At 42.8% G+C, this 21,458-nt stretch overlaps 1 protein-coding gene across 1 annotated transcript in view; it reads left to right on the forward strand.

Annotated features, from left to right (window-relative positions):
• RGL1 (ral guanine nucleotide dissociation stimulator like 1) overlaps positions 1–21,458 on the forward strand; it is a 79,164-nt gene that overhangs the window by 905 nt on the left and 56,801 nt on the right. Inside the window, exon 2 of the mRNA XM_080407578.1 lies at positions 135–245. Within this exon, the coding sequence (XP_080263704.1) occupies positions 135–245 (111 nt within the window). The remainder of the gene's footprint in view (positions 1–134; positions 246–21,458) is intronic.

Below are 21,458 nucleotides of genomic sequence, written 5' to 3' on the forward strand. Positions count from 1 at the left end.
TAACTTTGTGCAGCCCATCTCCTGCCCTCAGCTCTGCACCAGGCACGGGAGCACCTGGTATAGATTGTGGTTAGCAGAGGAGGGAAAATGTGCCTTTCTCTCTTACCTTATTTTCTTTCCCCTTTTCCTGGCAGATCACCATTCAGGATGGGGGTGAGGAGGTAGAAGAGGGAGCTGTTTACCATGTCACCCTGAAAAGAGTGGAGTTTCAGCAGGCTGCCAACAAAGGAGCGAGATGGCTGGAGGTAAGTAAAGCTGGCGTGGTGGCATTTTGGAAAGCTGCTCATGGACTTTGGAGCCGGCTCCGGGGAGCTGAATTCCACACAAATCATTACAATATTAACTTTTAGCACTGCCTGCTCTCACTATTTAAAAAAACCCAAAGCACTGAAGTCGTCTGCCTGGATGATCTGAAATAACCCTCTCCTTATGTTGACCCTTCCTCTTTTCGTGGCATGTGAAAAAGATTTGACCAGTTGTTGTGACCATGGATGGGATGATACTTAGTGCAGAAATATGGATCTTAGCTTATGGCCTGAACGTTTAGCAGTTACTTCAGACTGGGCTGTGGCTCATTTCTGCTGTTAGGAACTTATCTCAGGTCTCCCAAACAAATAGTCACGGTATTTTGGCAAATGCAAGTTTTTCTAAAGTTAGCGGAAACTTCTTTAAAACTTGAGTGAATATCAGTTTGGGTCTTATTTTCATACAGCTTTCTGAGCCAGATGAGAAATTAATTGTCTGTATTTCTGCAAGAATTAAAGCTGTGTGCTGTTTTACCAAGGTGCGGTTCAAAGCACGAAGGCTTTAGTGCTAAGTAAAATAAGCTCAAATGCACACGCACTCAATTTGGCATGCTGCTGACTGCTTTCACCTTTGTCAGGCCAAGTCCCCAGCTGATATAAAATGTCCTCACTTCATTGGAATCAGTGCAGCTGTGGCAGTTTGAGCCAAATCTTCAGGAGGTGGTTATAACTTTCGTATTATTTTGTTATGTTTATATATTTGCTTCAGGATCAAAGGCAATAATGTAAGAACTTGGTTTGATGTAGTGTGCAGGCTGGTATTTTAAAGGCTTTTCAAACTACCCTGAGATTTTTATCAAATCATTTTCATGTGAAGTTCCATGATATAAAGCAATACAGCAGTGCTGAAACCACAGTCAAGAAAAATAAGCAAATTCTGTCCTGCGTATGGACAGTTCTTAGAATCTCCCGATCCCATGTTTCCAAGAAGTACATAGGGTTCTAATCAGAACAGACAATTTCAGATCTGCTTCCTTTGAGTGGCAGATTTCCCATCTTTGCCTCCTGTTTTTACCAGGAAAAATATTAGAAAGTATTTTTGAGCTCCTGTAAATTTCACAGCTGGTGGTTTTGTGTAAGAGGTGGAGATCATTTTAAATGTGTCCGTGTCCCATGAACATACTATAGAAAAGTAGAATTTTTTTTCCGTCTAGGCTATGTTTGTCTTCGTATGCAGAAGGATTTTGCCAGGTCTTGGTCACATTCTCAAAGGAAGAGTGCGTATGTGTTCCTGAGATCATCACCACAGCTGGTGGTGCCAATCTTAGCAGGAGGACAAGGTCATGGAAGTGACTTCTAGCTTTCTGTGTCTAGTGTTGGTTTTTCCAGGTCAGAATTGAGCCCTGTTTGTGGGGAAGGAGGCAGTGTGTCAGAAGTCCGCACCTGTTCCAGGCATAAATTGGTGACTTCAGCTTCCAGGCTGCTGTTTTTCAGAGCAAAAAAACCCAACCTACCTCATGCATATTATTTAAAAATGTTCTTAAACATATGGGCTGTTTGTTTCCATTAAGCTCTTAACATAAAGTATTTTAAGCTCTTTTTCTGTTCTTGTTTTATTAATGGCTTTACTGTGGTCCTAAAGTCAATAAATAGCCTCTAACCCAGAGCATTATTTATGAAGAGCCATCCCTGCCCCTAGCAGTTTTGCCTTAAAAAGCATCGTCTCTTTTATAATTGTCATCAGGTGACTTTTTTTTTTTGTTTTTTAGCTGGAGTTTGTAGGGGTTTACAATGCGTTTTTTTACACTTTGAAATTTATAGCACTAAATTAATGTGCTGTTGGAATTATCAATATTGGTCTTAATTGTTTTGATGGTGCTCTAAGCCAGGCTTGGATTGAAGACTTAAGGTCAACAGAAGAGTATGGGAGCAACCTATTTGTGCATCAGCAAGTATTGAGCCTTCCTTGTAACAAATATAGTACCTCTGTTACTGATTATATTGTACTTTTTTTAAAGTTATTTTTTCACTGTCAGTTTGTGTCCTGTAAAGGTCTGCCTAGCAGTTTGACCTTCTCTGAGGCATGGAGCTTTTCATGGTTTATTGGTTTAGGTCAGGATCCTTGTGACTTGAAAAGCTCAAATCTTTTTAAACCTTGATATGGCATGTGGTGATCGAATCTTGTGTGGTATCAGAGTAGGAGGTTTGTCCAGTGGTTCCAGGGCGGTTCGTTCTTGGTGAGGCTGCATTCTAAAGTGATTTGGAGGATTTTCAGCTGCAAAACATTATATGGTAGATTATTTGATGTGTTTGAGAGGAATGCAGATCTAACTGAAAATGTCATAGAACCTGTGTTGAAAGGAATATAAAAGGTTGTATTTATTCTGAGTGCGTTGAGATTTATTACCAATTCCTTCCATTACTGAGAAGCTTGAAATCTGGCCTAAATACATTCCTGTACAGGTACCAGTAAGCGAATGAACCTAGCTCTTCTGTGTTTCCAGAAGTCTAATAAACCTTTCTTGAAATTCTGTATCCTAAGAACCCATCCAGGGTTCTTGAGTGGTTGGCCCCGTTCTGAGAGAACGGTCTGTTTAAAAGTCAACCCTAAAATCGCAGTTTAAGCACCATTAATAGTTGTCTGTTTAAATACAGAAATGTCTTCTCTGTGTTTCAAACCTCTACAATTAAGAGAGGAAACGGGCAAACAGGCTGTAACTTCTGAAGTCATCAGCAGTTCCATAACTTTCAAAAATGTGGAGCTTTTGTATAACCACTAAATTTATTAGTTTTAATATTAGACATGAAAGGATGCCAAGAATAGCTACTGGTTTTGTCACTAAATATGTAGTGAAGTTCAAGACTTTAAGCACTACGGTATTACAAAATCTTAAAAGCCCGAGGAGTCATATTGTGGTAGATGCTGCACAAAAGCACTATCCTGACTAAAAAGAACTTACAGACTAAATATCAAAAGAAGTTTGTCTGTACACGTATGTTCTCAGCTGATGATTGGTATCCGAGGCAGTGGTATCAATTTTGCAGCAGTCTGATTTTTCTCAGGTTGCCTGTAGACGTCAAGGCAATGGAGAGTCTTAACAAAACTTCAAAAGTCAAATATAACTTCTGGAGATGTTGAGCGAGAATACCTCCCAAGCACGATAGGTTCAGCAAGAGAAAGCGTGAAGGCATTTTTTGCAAATGAAGTGGGTTTTGGTGTCTCCAGGATAGACCTTGAGAGGTCACCAGGATCTTGAGAGAGATGATGTGGAGATTGGGAATAAGCCACGAAGACCATGGAAACTGAGGTACATGGCCAGAATTCTTTGTGAGAGAGAAGGATGGAGAAATAGAGATTTGTATAGGTGGATGTCTTGCTCAAAAGAGGGGATGAGGACAATGCTTTCTGCAGCTGACTTTTGTGTAGACATTCAGCATCATTTTGAATGGCATTACATTGGGCTAGAGAAAAAGACATTGGTAACTGGAATGGAAAGTTTGAGAGTGCAGCAAGGAATTTTAGTGATGTGGCTAGAAAGAGAAGGTTGTATTGTAAAACTGACACAGAAAGAACCTGAAAAATCAGATTCATCTTACCTCTGAGGACATAAAGACAGCCTATAGGGAGGCTGGCACCCTGTGTGTCAGACAAGATGGTGTTACTGTCCATGAAGAACAGACAACAAAGCAGAAGAGACAGTTGAAAAATTTTAGAGTTCTGTGGGGTTTTTTGATCTTGAACTGACAGCCAGGTACCCATGAAATGAAACGGAGACAAGCTGAGTCGTACCATAGCCAGAAGCAGATAAGAACAGTAAAGCAGTGGCTGTAAAAGTAGATCAGCTGCTAAACACCTGATTTTTTGTTGCCAGCAGCAGAATGCTGACAGAGTATGAATGGCCTTGGAAGGGGTGAACTCCAGTCAATGATCTATTGTAAACAGTTAGTTGAAAGAGAAAGTAAAAGGAACAGGTAGAGAAGTAAGTGGAGAGATGGCAGGAATATTTAAGAGGTGAGAGGCTGAAAGATTTTGACAAGGAGAGTGATGGGACTATGGGAGGCAAAAGGTACAAGAGGAAGTGGTATTGGGTGGGATGGAATCCACCGGACAAGTGAAAGGATTAGAGGACCACCACAGGAGAGAAACTTGTGCGCTTGTGGCATGGTTAAAATGAGAATTGTTCAATGGGTCCTTTGCAAAGAGGAACAAGGGGTGGAGAATTTGAGGAGCTGGGAGTACAGATGTGGAATGAGAGTAAATTTAAGTACTGCACTTGCTTGATTATGGAGTGGACAAAACTGAAGAAAAAGGGGAAGGAAAAAAGGCCTTTCTAGTGAAGATAGTTGGTCTGGTTGTTGTGTTTGTGCCATATGCCAGTGGATCTGTCCACTGAAGATGCACCACAGCTAGAGGCTAGCAGAATGGCTCTTCCAGTGATGGAGGGAGAAAAGAGTGAGTGGTGCAAGGCAATAAAGCAGGAAGAAAATGAATGACCATATAAATAGCAAAAAGGCAAGCGAGGGCATGGTTGAAGGCTACCTGGTTGGATGAATATTCTTGGCAACTGGCAAGAATTGTATTAAGGCAGCAGATACTATTGCCAGCTGATTCCTTCATCAAATACGGCTGATCCAACAAGAGGTAATGCTGTGTCAGTGGGGTTTGCCATAAATTCTGTAGAAGGGTAAGTCTGTGAAATGCTTGGCTTCACAGCGGCACACTTAGAAACCGTGGGAAGTATTTGGTGTGGAGCAGGAAGTCCAGATAGTTGAATGTGTGAGCTTGGAAGCTTGGAAGTCAAAAGTGTAAACACTAGCTTGATTTCTCATCTGAATAAGGGGAAAAAGCTATCAGAGGAGGGTGCAGGAATAATCTAAAAAGGATTTGTTTGATCTTTTTATGAATTAGGTTTTGACAAATAGAGGAAAACTCTTTGTCAACAGAGAAAGCAGTATCCAAGAGTTAAAATATGAGTTGCCAAAAGTCAAGCCTTACAAAGCAAATGAAAACAAACAGCTAAAGGTTTGTCAGCCGTATAAGAACAACAAAAAAAGACTGCTTCACAGAGACAATAAGAATTAAACTTGATATATAACCTGAAAAACTAAATAGATTTTTGCCTATTTTCTGTAAGCATGACAAAGGTCAACCTGGATGTTGACAGTAATGATGCCACATGGGGCTTTCACATGTCTTCAAGTTTTCGCTCTGCCTAAGAGCTTAATGTGCCCACCCTGGGCAGCTGGTGGTGTCTGGTGTCCAGCCCAGAACTAGAAAGGAATTGGTGTAAGAACTGATAGTCAAGGAGCAAGGAGTTTTACTTCATCGATCAAGTCAGAAATGCCGTTGTATGACTGGAGAAGAGCAGCGGTGCCTGGGGTATTGGGGTGGGGGAGGTACGACCTAGGTAGGTAGGAGCTATTTGTCTCATGAAGAGAACTATCTTCCGGATTTAGAAAGGCTGTGGGCTTCATCTGTTTTTTTTTTTAAAAATCTGCCCTTGAAATGACTCGAAAACAATTAGTCTCTGGAGAGGCTGAGGAATTACAAAGTATTTTGAAGGACCTATTGAAGAAGAAGGTGCTGCTGCAGCTTAGGCTGAAAGAGGGATCGTTGGTCTGGAGGCAGGTGCCTGCGGGAGTTCTGCTTGGGTCAGTCCTGCAACTGAGCCGCTGTCGTGTTCATTCGGGTCAGTGACATACAAGCAGAAGCATGCTGACAAAATCTGATGGTCTGACAGAGGAAGAAAACACCTGGAGGATGGAAATACCCTGCAGGCTGACATTCAGGGTAGCTGTAACAGTGGTGGGGTGAAATTAAGTAGCACGGAATGCAAAAGCATGTTTGTCAATGAATTAAAATAATTTCTGCTATAGGATGATATTTTTTGTCTTCATCCCTTCTGACTTTGGGTGTATTAGTCAATCACAGGATATGTGAGCCACCGGCATGATGCAAAACAGAAAATGCCAGTGTGATGCTCTGTTGCTTTATGTTCCTGCCAGCAGAGATGGGAAGCGTGAACCCCCTTGCAGTGTCCTGGCTCAGAGTCTGTAATTCTGGTTGGTTTTGAGAAAGTTGATTTAAACTGGAAGGGAGACGGGATTATCAAGACTTTTGGGATCATCAAGAAAATTATGAATATGTCTGATTCTAATCAGAAGACTATAGCTTAGATTAAAAAAAATGAAGATTTAGGGAGTATATGATTAATACCTATTAAAACATAATGAAGTAAGTGCAAGGGAGGAAAAAGAACCATTCACACCAGCTATATACTGGTGGTGTAGAAATTGTTAGAAATTAGAAGAAAATTTCAAATTGTCAGAGGAATGAGGTAATGGAGCGGCACTGTGGCAAGAGTGAAGGAAGCAAGGAACTCGGCAGCATCTACGTTGGAGCTGGATCAATTGCTGAAGAGGGTTATAACCCAATTTCCTTTGGTAACAGAATACAGGATCCTCCAATTGTATGTTTCTAAGCCAGGTGGAGATAAAAGAGCAAGGAAGTGTGCAGTGAAGGGGAGGACTGAGGTAGTTTTTATACAGAATCTGCATTTTTGAGAGGAAAAATGTGGGAGTTTGTCACAAGAGAAAAAAGAGAGATCCAGTTGTGTAATCAGGAGGAGTTTGTGCAGAGCTGGTGTATGATGGAGGTGAGAGGAGAGTCTGAAGAAGAGGGACGGCAGAGGGGAACATTTGGGAGCAGCTCCGTTGTGGTGCAAGTCCCCCGTCGTCTCACCCAGGCTGATGAAGAACAGGTGTGCTGTAAAGCTTTGGTTAATTCAAGGCAGACAGTGGTGCTGGTCTCTCCTGCTGCTGGGCAGGCCGGTGTAGCAAAGAGGAGGTCACTGTCACATTTTAGATTCAAAATTGCTCTAGAGGCAGTGAGGGAAGGGCAGGGCGGAGTGGGGAGTGTGGCAGGGAAGGGGGGAGATGGATGAAGAGAGTGCCGTGTTTGTGCGATGTCTGGATACACACTGGGAGGTGGAATATGGAGAAGTGGACGCAGAAATGTAGCAGGGAGGTGTTAGGAAATGTTGGTGTGGAATTGGACGACGGGGAGCAGCGGTGTGGGAAGAACGGAGTGGATGCAGTGCCGCAGGAAAGGAGCGGTGAAAGGCGTGGGTGTGGCGTGGGCAGATGGACAAGAAGATTACAAAAATGAAAAGCCAACAAGAGTTTTTGAAATGCTATGAAATGGCTTTTGTAGGCCTCCCTGTTAAGCAGGCAGAGTGCTTTATCTTACCTTTCCAGGGGTTAGGGCGGGCTGGGGCAGCTGGTGTCCAGCCCTGGAGGAAATGAGGGAAGCAGTGAGGACTGAGTCTTGAGACAACAGGGCTCCCCGGTGCTTGCAAATGTTTTTCCTGTTGTAATGCTTTATCCAGGAAGGAGTGAGGAAGAGACCCGCACTCCGCCTCTGGTGTCTGTACTGGGGCTGGTCAGGGGAAACGCAGGCAGGGGCGGGAGCTCCCCCAGCCCCTGTGCACCCCAGGAGACCTGCAGGGACGGTGTCTCCACATCTTAAACAGCTGCTGAGCTTTCAGAGCCAGACCTCGAGGATCAAGTTTCTTGTTCTACTGACGGATGACACAGGCTGTTCTAATATCCAGATAACAGAGAAATACTATGCTCCCTCACGGCCGGTGCTGCCTGGTTTAGTTAGCCATCGGGTACGTGTCTGGAGTGGATTTTAGATACGTGTTTTTCTTCCTTTCTGCTTTATTTTTGGCCGCAGCTGAACTTCTGCCTTGGGTTTGTTCAGGCAAAGATTGTTTCAAAACATTGTTCGTCTCAAGGTGTCTTTTAATGCTGTAGCATTGGGTGTGTAGCAGGACGTATTCTCCCAAAACTATAAAATGAACTGCTGCAGAAGGGTGCTTTGAAATACCTTCAAAATCCTGAAAGGGGAAGAGCTGCAAAGTACCAAATCCATCATGAAATATTTTTCTGTTCTCTTTACACTGAAATTATTTGTTAATTACCTTTTCTGAGAATTTTGTGGTGTTTTAAAAATGAATGATTGTCTCACACTGCACACTGCATGTGACCACAAGTTTGGCTTCTAAACACCTCTACAGTCACATACATTGGCAGGAAGCTTGTGTTGCAGAGTTCAGTCAGAAAATTATTACAAAAACTTCTGTTTAACTCATCTGTATGCCACTCAGGACCTAGAACATAACCTTCTCTTTTACTGGAACAGTATGTCAGAAAAGAAGTTTTAGTCTAGATTTTTTTCTCTCCAACACTGACGTCCGAAGTATGGGTTGAGATTTAAATGGTGCCTGGAACCATCAACATTTTAGCAACATGCAAAACCTCAAATTTTCTCGGAGCCTGCTCCTGCCCTCCCATATGCCTTTCTGAGCCAGCTCTGTGATTTCTTTTCTCTCTTACTCTTTGGTCCCAGGTGTGCCGGTCAAGCACACTTTCCTCTGCAACCAGCAGGCAAGGACTTGGCTGATAGTTGTGCTTGCTGCAGCTTACTGTTTTATCTCCTGATTTATAGCCTGTGTTAGTCCCTTTTGGCTAAATCAGACTCTTTGGAATTGGGCTCCTGCAGCCTGTCCTGACCGCCCAGACCAAGGCCAGGGTGTAGTTCTGACCATTTGTTTGGCAGATGCAGAAAAGCAGTTCCCAAGGAGCTGACAGGCTCCCTACAGAAATCGGGTTGTGCTATTGTCCGCTCCAAATCCCATCTTCTCCGAGGAACTGCCTTGGAGAAGGAAGAAAGATGGTGTGTGCTCACATTGATTTTGCGTGGTGGAAGATGCCTGTCAGCTGCTGGAGACCCACAAAGTAGAGATACAAGAGATTTCAGAGGGAGCTGAATGATTTTGCCTATAGACAGGTACATAGTCATGAAAAAGAAAGCTTTGGCATCTCATTCAGCTTGCCTTTTGGTTTTGTGTAAGCTGTTTCCTCCTGTCCTTTCCTTCAGTTGTGGGCATAATAGTACTATAGCATTGCAGTTCTTATTAATGACTTCTCATGGAATATTTTTCTCCTTACTTCCCAGTTCAGGCACACATCTCTGCCCCAGGGACATCCCAGGTAGCACTCCTCAATGCAGTCATGAGCTCAGTAATAAAGACTGTGTGGAACAGACACTTAAAAATAAAACCTGACCTTATTATGAGTTTTAAAATGGAAGCCTGAAAGATTACTGTCTTCTACTTTCCCAGTTCCAAATACACAGTGCGTAATTAGAAGGGCAGCTTGCTTTGCGGCACAGTGTCATGCGCTCAGCCGGGTTTCAAACCACCTATTGCAAGCAGCCATTCAAAGGGCGACAGGGTGGCAGGGCTTTAATCTTGGGTGCTATTAATGCTGAGTTAAGGCTGTGGGATACTGCTGCAAGGCCAGACGGAGCTAGGGAGAAAGATGCTGGCAGCATCCCCTCCTATAGGGCTGGGCAGAGGCATCTCGTGCTAACGATTGTTCTATTGAGAGGAACAGCAAGAGCTAGGGGAGGCCTCTTCAGCGAAAGCTGCTGGAGACGGCACTGTTCTGTTCTCACACTGGTTGCGTATGACTGCGTTTCGGAAATCTCACAGCCAGCCTGCTTGTGTACGAAAACCTGCCTTTGGCATACTTTCAGTTTACCGGTGACATATAGGGATATCTATCTATCTGTCTGCTACAATTGATCTCCACTGGGATTTCCTCTGATAGCAGGATGCCTGTCTCTTTTAAACTGTGCTGCTTGGGTGGTAGAGGTTCTTCCTGAATTCTAGCGTTTTGACTGTCTTGCTGCTAACATCACTGAATGTTACCTTTTGGCTTCTTCAGGAAGAAGGGAAAGGAATAATGAAAAAATCCACTTGCTTTGCAAGGAAACTGGCATTTTCTTTGTGAGCGCGGGAAGATCTAGGTCACTTGTTGAGTTGAAGAAGTGTTGGCAAGGGATGTGGCTATGTGTCATTGGAAAGCCGGTGAGAAGCAGCATACGAACTGCACTGAGATGCTGTAAAGAGAATAGCCCTGGCAAAACCATTAGTTTTACAGTTTTGGTTTTGATGTTTTCATTTAAGAAAGAGGCTGAAGCATTGCAAGCTTGTTAGTCATGCTTGGCTTTAAATTTAACCTCAGTAAAACTAGTTAAAAATATGTGTGTAAATGCATGCTTTGGAGTTGCATCTTTTACTGTTGCTGTAGGAATCTGTTTTCTAAGAATATAGCTTCCTGTAGTCCTGTAAAGGGGGTACAGATCATGGCCGAGCCCCTTGAAGAAAATGGGGTTACCTTGTGTGAAAGGAGTAAATGACTGCTAACTCGGCATGCGTCCTTGCTTGTGCTGGTGTTTGTGTAGCCAGTGTGTAGTATCTTGTAAACCAGGTAAAGGTGGTGGTGATGTCTTAGTGTTATCACCCCAGGAAGATAGAATCAGAGATTGTAAATCATTATCTTTTTGCGTGAGACCTTTTTTTTTTTTTTTGGCTCCCCCCCCCCAAACACCAGGAAGCGGTGTCCCACTAGCATTTGAAATGCTGCCTTCTTAGCAGGCTGCTCAGTGTGCTGTGGATCCAGTGGATGTGGACTAGTTTGACAGAACATTTTCTGAACCCTGGGATGATACTTTGATACGGTTTATTTGCATATTTTTTTTTTTGTATCTGCATCATTAACACAGATACACCTTATGCCTAAAGGGCTGAGCAGCCAACTGGTAGTTGTCTCTGGGGTGTTGTCATGGTTTGCCCGCAGAGCCTCCCAGGGCTTTTTGCCCTTGATTCCTCCCCAAAATGTTCTCTTTTCACGTTCAGTGGCCATACAAGCTCTTGCAAAGTGACTTGTAGTTCTTCATGGGTGGTACACTAGCATGTAGGTTTGCATTTAGGGCCAAACTATAAAGTCTGTGTTATGTTTTTGCACCTTCTGTAATAAGAATTTTATTGAGATGTGTGAGGATGTGGGTTTCTTTTCTTTTCTTTTTTTTTTATATTTTTTTCCTAATGAAGTTTTAAAGCTGTAGTGAGGAATTCTGTGTTATGGACATAGAAATCGGTTTGCTGTTTATGGAAATCACTCTACCTTGGACCAAAGTGAACTCATGCTACCACCTGAACACAGCTAGTTCAGCACTGTGCCACCAGTAATTAAGGGTCAGGAAGGAAAGTAAAAACATACCTAAGTGAGATGATAACGATCTTGTATTCTTACAGCATCTTTCATCCAAATAACTTTCAAAGCATGGCCACAAACTTTGCCCAGACTGTGTGAAATATGTTGTAGTGAAACATTGCCCAAAGGTATGATTTGGGTGGGACTTAAAACTCGGTAGCAGTGCTGTTGCCTGGGTTTGTTATCAGGGGAGGTAGGAAAGAGAGGAGAAAAAAGTGTTTCTGGGACAATGTGACTTTAAAAAGGCTATTTTTTGAGGTTGCTGATGAGTTTGAAGCATTAGAAAAAGTTCAGGAGGAGATGGATTAGCTGTCAGAGTTGCATGGTAATATTTATTTAGTGGCTTCATAGTGTTATCACATGGATATCTTCTCCACATGTGACATACATGCTGCAAGGAGCAGCTGCTTAACAAGGCACAGCAGCACATTGAATCAATTTAGGACCAGAAGTGAATTAATTAAAACAACTTGGGCAGAAGACCTGGACTTCTGAGAGTCCAGAGTTCTGTGGAAGCTCAAATACCAAGCCGAAGTGGGGAATGAAGTGAAGCTTAGAAAATACTATTAAGGAGATTACAGTAGCACCTCACTCATTCCTGGTGCTTGTTCCCTCGTCTCGAAGACAAGTGAACGAGAAAAGGGATCCACGGATGGGAAAAGGCTGCTGGCATTTGCAGACACCGAAAAGGTAAGGACTGTTAAATTTGCGTCTTGGTGCAACTAGGGTCGAGGTGCAGGTTTAACAATGAGCACATTCGTTAAATCTTCACAGGATTGAGGCTCGATACTGGCATTGAATAGGAGGATATAGCGAAGGCATTTAAAACAGTGAGTGGAGAAGGGACGCTTTATCTCCAGGGAGTGTCTGGTGGTTTTGAAAGCAAGGCAGAGGGGAAATTTGTAATTTTACATTGCATGTAATTAACCTGAAGGATGTGCTGCTGGAAGAAGTAATTGAGTCCAGCTGAGTTTAGAAGGATTCAGAAAGGATTAGGCATTTATATAAATAATGAGGAAAAATACATGGATACTAGATGAGATTTAAAACAGAAGACGCATAGCTTTTTGTGATTTAAGTATAAACTAAACATCTCCTGCAGCTGAGAAGAGTCTTTTCCTTCAGCCTAGTTATTGTGCATGTTACGGGTGTTATTTCTTCACCTTCCTCTTTAGCATCTGGCCATTGTCAGAGGGAAAAACCCTCTAGTTTAGTTTAAAATGACAATTATTATGTGTTACTGTTTATAAAGTTCTGGTTTCAATTTGTTTGGAGCAAATATTTAACAAGGCAGAATAAGATTGAACACAGGCACTCATAAAAGGAATCATGAGAACTTTAATGTCCAGAAGATGTCAGGGCCATATTGCAACATGGTATGGGAGCTTGTTGTGGGCCTGTTTTCCAGCACTCCTGCAACCTCCTCCTGGTCAATGAGAACTCTGGGTGCTCAGATCCTACTTTTTTTGCGTGTTAAACAAAAGTTTGTGACCCTGCTGTTTTAGACTCTGCGAATGTAGGAACCGTGTGGGTTGCCCTTTGCTTTTACCCCATTCAACTTCATAATAGCCGCTTTAAAAATAAGGCCGCTAGAACAGAGTATGGTTCTCTACATGTGGTCTCATCAGACCTTTTATGCAGTGGAAGAATAATGTCCTTTGAGTTGCTTCAGTACCCTTTATTTATACTTTGCAGAATTGTTTGCTTTTTGTTGCTGCTTCCAAGTGTTGTGCTGAAAGATTTAATGTTCTGCCCACTCTAACCCTTCAGATCTTTTCTCTGATCTGTGTGCCACAGTGTGACCTTTGAGGGTAGTAGTTTCAACAGACTTTTTTGCTGGCCTCTTACATTTCTCTGCATTTAGTGGCTTAAGCCATCTGTTGCCCATCAGAGTGTAGCTACCCTTTAGCAGCTTTGGCAATCAAAATGAAACTTTGGCAGCCTCCACCTTAGGTGTGAAGCTCTCTGCCATTTTGCATGGGAGCAGTCATTAACCTTTTGCTCTGTCGGGTTACGGGGTTACAGTCTGACGGAGTCTTGACTTGTTCCTCTTTGCCATCGATTTATGTCCGCATTTTTTGCAGTCATCTCTGTGTAGCTCGGCTCTGCATCAGTGCAGAGGTTGCTGCATACTGCAAGCACCGCTGTAACTGGTGGTGGTCCCTTAGCTGCTGCTCCACTTGGCTCCCATAACTTAAAAGTAACGTGGAGTCATTGCTGAGAATGAACTGTTTGCCGCATGTGATACTGCGCACAGGAATTCTCATCTAGAATGGCCCTGGCATACCTGTTTGAGGACAATTGTTATCCTGGATTTGGAAAGGTGCGGCAAGTGAGGGGTCCTGCGCTCCGTGCTCGTTTGCTAATGGCTCAGCCTGTGGCTGGAGCTGACCAGCTGATCTTCTGGGGGGTTGATTTTGTCTTCTGTAGTACACTCAGTATTCGGTCATCTGAGGAGCGTAGAGGCGAACTCTTGTGCTTTTAAAACAAATGTATAGTATTCAGACCTATGAGAGAGAAAACACTTCCACTCTGCTGGACACGCAAGAAAAGTTCTGTAGCAGAGCAAGGTCCTCCTGATGTGCCCTGGGATTCTTCTGTCCAGCCTTTACTCTTGAAATTTTGGAGAGCAAGGCACTCTGCTGCTGCCAGATGCAGAGACGTGGCTCTTCTCATCCCTTCGGTGAAGAGAAAGGGTGTTGGGTGAGACACCGGAGTTTACCTCCTCCTCCCTAAAGCTTCCCGCAGGACCCCAGGAGTGCCTCTCCCGTGGGGCGGGTTGCAGGGGCTTTGGGTGCTGCAGGGGTCCCCAGCACAGGGTCTGTGGGTACAGCCAGCAGTGCTGCTACTGGCCCACGGTGGCACTGATAAGGTGTAGGCTTTTAAAATGCTTTTGTGGAGTGAGCCTGTTATTATATTCTATTCTTTCATCTATTTCCCTCTTGTGTTCTTCCCACCTTTTTGTTCTGAAAGCAGTTTAAAGAATTATTTTCTTTTGCCCTCCCCTCAGCTGCTTTATACAGTAGCCTTTCTCCTTATGAAGGCTCCACCTTTCTCCAGTCAGTAGCTGTTTCTTCCTGTCAAGGGAGCCCATGTGCAAGTAAACCAACATGTTTTTATCATAAATGGTGATTTCTGTCGAAAGGTCCGAGGCGTTGACCAGTATGGAATGAGAGGACGCTTTGAGATGCGTTCAGCTGATGATGGCTGTTGGGCTGCAAGCTGGAGGTCTGTGGTACATCTCGTGTAGTCGTTCAGACTTCCTGATCTTAGTGGCTCCTTCTGGCTCTTAAAAATCAATGATCTAAACTTGGGTATCTATATATCCTAAAGCAGAAATAGCCTGTGGCATACTAAAGAGCTATTAAAGGGTTTTATTTCCTCCTATATATAGTTTATGCCCCACATAAACTTGCATAAAAGCTTGCCTGCATCGAATCGTATTGAGTTGCTGTTCTGACTCGAATCAAGTGTGAAATGTCCTTCAGCTGTTTTTAGTATTCATGTGGATAGAACTTATTAGATGAGGTTCATGATGTTTCCAAACTTTGTTGGTGCTGGGATGCAAATAACGAGTCAGTACACCCTTCAGGATTAACTGTTGTCTTCAGCGCAAGAGAGATTAGTTAACTAAATGCTCCTGAGGTGCGTTTGGAAGCCAGTTTAAATATTACATGCAAATACAACAAGAAAATGATTATGAAGATATGCCTGTGCATCCTTTTGTCTGTTTGCTTGGCTTGTAGTAATCTCTGGCTCTACCTGTGATGCACTTTATGTTTTAGAGTAGAAACCCTTTAGGGCAGGGATGGTGTCTTACGTTTTGACATGGCAGCCATTGTGCTGATGTTGGAAATGTTTCATAAGGAACAATAACACGTTTCATTTGGAAGTCAGATCTTACGCTGCTGCATTCCGCCTATTGAGTGCTTCAGATTGATTCTGGCTGTGCTTTCGGGCTGCTGGCTCCCCGTAGCATACAAAATGTGAATGAACTCTTGCACACTTACTTAAACCGTAAGGCTTGCATTCTTTGTGCAAAACCAGTTGTTTTGTTCACAAAACATCGGGTGGCTGTAAAGTTAGAACAGGACAGAGAAGAACAGAGGTGTGCTATTAACTCCTGATGAGTAATTAGATAACAACCTAAAAAACCCCAAACAAAACAAAAACCCCCATACAGTAAACACAGAGGATTTCTGTTTTATCTTACAGCCTGACATTTTTTGCTTTCCCCCTTACAAGTAAGCTATATTTGTTTTGCATTCTGACTCAATACTTCCACATAATTATGTGTGTATTTTGATTTTTGTCCATCGCCTAAGGATTTCAGTTTAACTGCAACATAGCAGCATTCTTAAACTGAAATACAAATGACTGCAGCCAGTTCAGTGCCAGCTCACGCGACCCGTGCTGCTTTCTGCTGTGTCGAGAGAGATGGGTTAGTGGCCGGGTGCTGCAGTTACACGAGTGCAGTAATTTGTGCAGGTATGCAGTATGTTTAGTTGCCATATGCTTATGCAGTTCGTCATACAAAATGCAGAATTTGTCACAGAGAAGAACCCTATAGGATTGCCACAAGGATGTTGCTGTCACAGGTGTGGTACATGCAGACACACATGGAGTCATACATATACTACACATACATACATACACATACATATACTACACATACACATACATACATACAGATACTCCCTTTCTCTACATGTGTATGTATACAAGAGAAGAATCCTAAGAGATTCCGTAATTGGATCCTCTGTGATGTCTGGATGATATAGTAAATATGCAGTTTGGCCCGAACTAATGATCGAGCTAATATTTTTGGACTCTTCTACACTTAAATAAACGTTCAAGCTGGTAACTCTTAGCATTAGGTAACATTACCTTACTATTACTGCCTTTTCTACTCAGGCCCCACCCTGGAGAGGTCTCTTAGTTTCAAAACAAAGGGTAGTAAAAAGCACAGCCATTGAAATGAAGTTTATAATGCAGTTTAGGTATGTATTCGTGCCATGATTATAAAACTGGTTGCTTACTGCTAACGTATTTCTTTTATAAAAGATTTTAAAAGCTTGGCAATAGGGATTGCTCACGGTAGTTATTATGAAACATGTAACAACATTTCCTGGATGTTTTTTTCTACCACAAAATTACCTTATGTTTCAAGTGCAGTTTATTTTAAAATCTAACTCAGTCTTCTTCTAAGTATTTGCTCCTCTGTCAGAATGCATTTAATCTCGCTGCATGTACAGTTTTATCTTCCAGCTATTCATACTATTAAAATCCATCACTCTTGCCTTGTTGTTTACACCAAGTGCAGTAGCAGTTTACGCTGATTTCCTGAGTCGGTATAATTTTAATTTCTGTGTACTGTTTGAGCAAGCTTTACAGTGTGAAAGGAAAGCCAACAACACAATCAGGATGAATAAAACCATTTTGGGTTATGTAATGTGCATTCATGCTCTTATTATGCAACAGAATTATTACTTGTGGCATCCTTAAATCCATTTCGAGTGGAGCAGTGTTGCCTGTCTCATACAGGACATTCTTTGTTTCTACTGACTGAGCAGAAAGTGATGATGAGCTCTACAATTAAATTAAATTACATTCCTGGAAGGGGAAAAAAATAATGTGACTTTTCATAGGAAAAGTATCACAATTTTTGGCTACCAACAACATAGGTACTGGTGAAAAATGAAAAATTATGTTTCTGAATGGTCAAAATAAAATTTTGTGATGTTGACCTATAATTATCATAAAATGATGTGACTGTTGCCATATTAAATCTGTCTGACTGTAGTAGTGATACTGTCAATCATCCCTTCTCATTGCTCTACTTGGCATTTGTTAAAAAATTACAGCACATTCTATTTTAGCATTTCTTGTGAAAGAAGCATGGCAGATGGATTTACTGATTGCTGTTGTACAAACAAAATGTGTGTAATCACTTTACTGTGATATGTCTTAGGGTAGACATAGAATAGTTGTCATCTTTGACATCCAGCAGCTTTTAAATATGAGGCTAATAAAGAATTTTCAGCTTCTGTGTGGTGGCGATGTCATTGGGCTGATACCGTAGCAGTGTGAAGTGGCATCAAAAATCAGCTGAATGGGAAATAATCCTGTGGTGTCTAGCCTTGTGTCAAAATAATCAAGAGTCATCTAACAATAAGACAGGGAATTGGGGAGATGGGAGGAGATGCGATATTAAAATCGCAGTTATGCAGTGATGGCAGCCTAAGTGTTGAGGTGGACGAGACCAGGAGATGACGCTTGGGACAGGGTCGTGTACCAAGGCTTGAAGGACGAGGCTTTTGATTTCAAGGCAGACTATGAGTTATTTATGGACTTGGATGATGATATTTGCAGCAGCGCTTTTTATATCTGGGAGGATATCGATGTAGGTGACATGGGGAGAAAGGTCCAATGTTGCAGGCTGTTGAAATCTAGATTAGTTTAAAATGGGAGAAAGAATTATTTGTAGAGGCTGCAGTGTTGTCACATGTTGTTGAATCAGGTAACCTGAGTTGTTCTATTTTGTGCGGTCTGCCTTGGGTAAAGTTCTTCCGTATTTGCATTCAAAAGGAGACCTGGAAGGACAGAAAGGGACTAATAAGTGCTTTCAGATCAGCAGTTTAGCTTAAGCTGGTGAACTTGTTGAAGTAAGGAAGGTAGGTTACTACCTGTGTGTGTCCGTGTTGGAAATGCTCTTTAAGTTGGGAAGCTGATGTGGCCTTAGCCATGTGTGCCACGTTTTCAGAGTTTGGTTGGCTCTTCTGTAGGAGATCTACACACTAATAAGTGAATCCCATTATGTGTATTCAGCCTGCCTGCTTACGATGCCTATCGGCGTGTCATGGCATTTAACAAAAACATCGCTATGATTTTTGACAGCATTCTTTTGCCAAAGCATCTGTCCGTACCTGGGTTTGTGCTGCTCCCTGCTTGCTGTGCCCTTAGTTGGTGGCTTGTGACAGCGTTCTGGGGTCACTCGGTGACGGTGCAAAAGCTAAGGCTGTGTGAAGGTGTCTTCTGATGGCTCAGCCCCGGGTTAAGATCTAGACTGACTGGTATTGCATGACACTAGCAGGTGACTCCTCCGAAGATGGTAAAATGGGTGAGGAGGAGCTGGGGAGAAGTTTTCATTTCAGTAAGAGATGGTTTGTTTTCCAGCTCCCAGTAGACATTGCAAAGAACTGAGCTGGGAACTGGCCTTTTGAGCTGAATGCATGGATTTGTCCTGGGTTTGGTTGCTGTTTTTAGCTTCCGTTTGTTGCAACAAAACTTGGGCTGGTTTGGTGGTCTTCTACACCTGCTATATGGACTCTGTGCCATCTGATTTTTCTGGTGTTTTATAGATATGGATACTAACTTCTGCGGTGGCGAACAGCAGAACCATGCTGCTTGATTATGCTGTGTTTTCAGACAATCACAGCTGAGACTTGCATTCTGTATGTAAATACAATATTTGCTGAGCTTGAACCTCTTAAGTATTCCTCGGATGGAAGGCACAGTATGCCCATCATTGTAACCTATAGTCAGGATTACTTATTTGAGCTGCCTGCCACGTTTTTGTACTGGTTTTCACGGCTCAGCAACCCTTCCTTTCTGTTTTGTGGTTCCTAGTAAGTAACTCAGCCTGTGAACTGTAGGCAGGCTTTGGCACCGGCAGATTTCCAGGATAGACTGGAAGCAGTGAGAGTGCGGAGGAGGAGTTAAGATAAGGGTTGTTAGCGCAAACAGTAATTGCTATTAGCCTTTTCTGGGGCACAAGGGAACTGCCCCAGCTGCCTGTTTCCCTCTCTTAGGGACCCTCTAGCATCCATACCTGTAAAAGCTTTTATTGGTTTTGACAGTTAATCACTGCCTGTTTTTTGCAAGTCTGAAGACTCTGCATAGAGCTCTTCCCTCCTGGAGAAACTGTGTAACACTTCCCTGTCTCCAGAAGTCAAAAGATTTTACAAAATGGGCTGATTTTACTGCCAGAAATGGACAATAAAACCTATTTCTGGTGTCCTACTGAGCCGTTTATTATTTTGCATATTTACTTACTGCTTAGTTTGGTTGATTGGACATTTTGGTGTTCCTGTGCGCTGCAGAGAGGAGGATGCTGCGTTTTATGAAAGTGATTCTCTTCTAATACGGAAGGGCTTTGGAAAGATATTTAATATGGAACACACTTGTTTGCTGGCTTAGAAGAGTGTTTCTAGTAAATGTCATTTGATGACAGCTATTCCTCGAACTGTAAGATGCACGTGACTAAGAGTTTTACCTGACTTACTGATTTCTTTTTCTTGCTTTTCTAATTTAAATTAGGAACTTGCTAAGCTTCAATGTCCGATCAAAACCACCAAAGGAATATTTATTATGAAAATAATATGTCCCTGGCATGGTTAAGTGAAACAAGATTGTGGTGAACTGTGAAACATGACAAACAAAAATGAAAAGGGTTGAAGTAATCTGATGTTTCAGGTTCAGTTAACTCAATGGAGACAGTAAGTCAAGAGAAGAGGGTGGGAGGGCTTGTCTTGATTTTATTAAAAGTCCTTCTAGCAAGGGAGGTGAGAGTCAGGATGAGAAGGAACTTTTTGTATGTAGGCAGCAACGAGAAGGTAAGTGCATAAGTCGTACAAGAAAGCTAGAGATGGAGATGGGGCTCAGCTGTTGGGGCAATTTTTGATCTCTTTAAAAACCTGGTATGCTGCATAGTGAAACTCAGAGGAGTTGATTCTCACGGAATAATACAGCTATATTCCTTTGCTGCACGGATGCTTCGAGTGGGCCAAAATCAGAGGGAGGGATTTATATGTTCCCATGGCTGAGTAAGTTCCACCGTTTGTAAGATTCGGACAATGCCATTTTAATGTAGACCCCTTTGAAGATTCAACTTCTTCATGCACTTGCTTAGACTCCTTTAGATGCATGCAGCGAGAGGTGATGTGTAAATTAGGCTTCTTTTTTCTTTGATTCATTAAGACCTAGTCCCACATAGTTCACAGATATCCAAATGAGTCTGAATTTGCATAACTTCAGAAGGCGCGAGAGCGCACGGCTCAGCGCCGCGGTATGCATCTTGTATCTTACTTTTCCCAGAGTGGCTTGAAGTAGCTGCAAGGTGCCTGAGTGAAAGGGTTCTAAGGGAGCAACAGCATTTGTGTGTTTGTGTGAGAGGCTATTTCCAAACCTCCCCCCCCCCCCCCCCCCCCCTTTTTTCTTTTCTTGCCTCTAAATCTGACCCACAGCTTTTGTTACTGTTTCCCAGCTCTTCAGACAGATACCAGCTAGGCTGTGAGCTCTAAGGATGTGAGAATGCCTTTTGTATAATGATCATGGAATTAATTGGTCCTGGAAACTCCGGGTTGCTGCCAAGAAAGGTTATTTATGTGGCAAGAAAGGAAAAGGGTGGAGCTTTGGAAATCCAGGAATACCCCTAGCTGTGGGATCATAGGAAAGTGTTCATGAAGTTACTTTGTCTTCTGAGTTTGGTGCATGCAGAATTCTGATTTTCAGCAGCATCTGAAATGAGGAAACAGGAGTTAGTGAAGTGGAGAGGGCTCTGCGGAGAGCTCCATGGTCGTTTTATTTCCAAGTGTGCTGTACGGTAAAAAAAGGCTTCTACGCTGCCTGGAGTCGGCAGGCTGCAAGCGATCCTACCTCTGGCCACCCAAATCCTGCATTTCAAGCCATGGTTTCCTAGACTGGAAATTCTGCTTTAAATTCAGAATCTTTATCTCATGCCAGCTGTTTTCCAGGCTGACAGTTCTGCAGAGTGGAGGACAAGGACAGTGGTGGGATGGAAGGCTCTTACACACTGCCAGCGTTGCTAGAGGAAGCACAGATGTGTGCAGCCAGGGGCCTGCGCTGGAAATACTTGTGACTTCTTTTGATAAACTTAGTCTGGTTGCTGCTCTTTCTAATGTGCACTGTTACATGGCATTGTCAGTGCAAAATTACAGCTTTTCATCAAAGTTTTCTTTTTTAGTGGTCATGTGGTGTGGATGGGGGGAGCCAGCGCAGCGTGTGCAAGTTTGAGTCAGTTCAGCATGATTGTCAGCTGCTGTGGGTTTTGTCTGTCAACGTACA

This window comes from Falco punctatus, assembly GCF_963210335.1.
Source record: "Falco punctatus genome assembly, chromosome: 11".
Lineage (NCBI taxonomy): Eukaryota > Metazoa > Chordata > Aves > Falconiformes > Falconidae > Falco > Falco punctatus.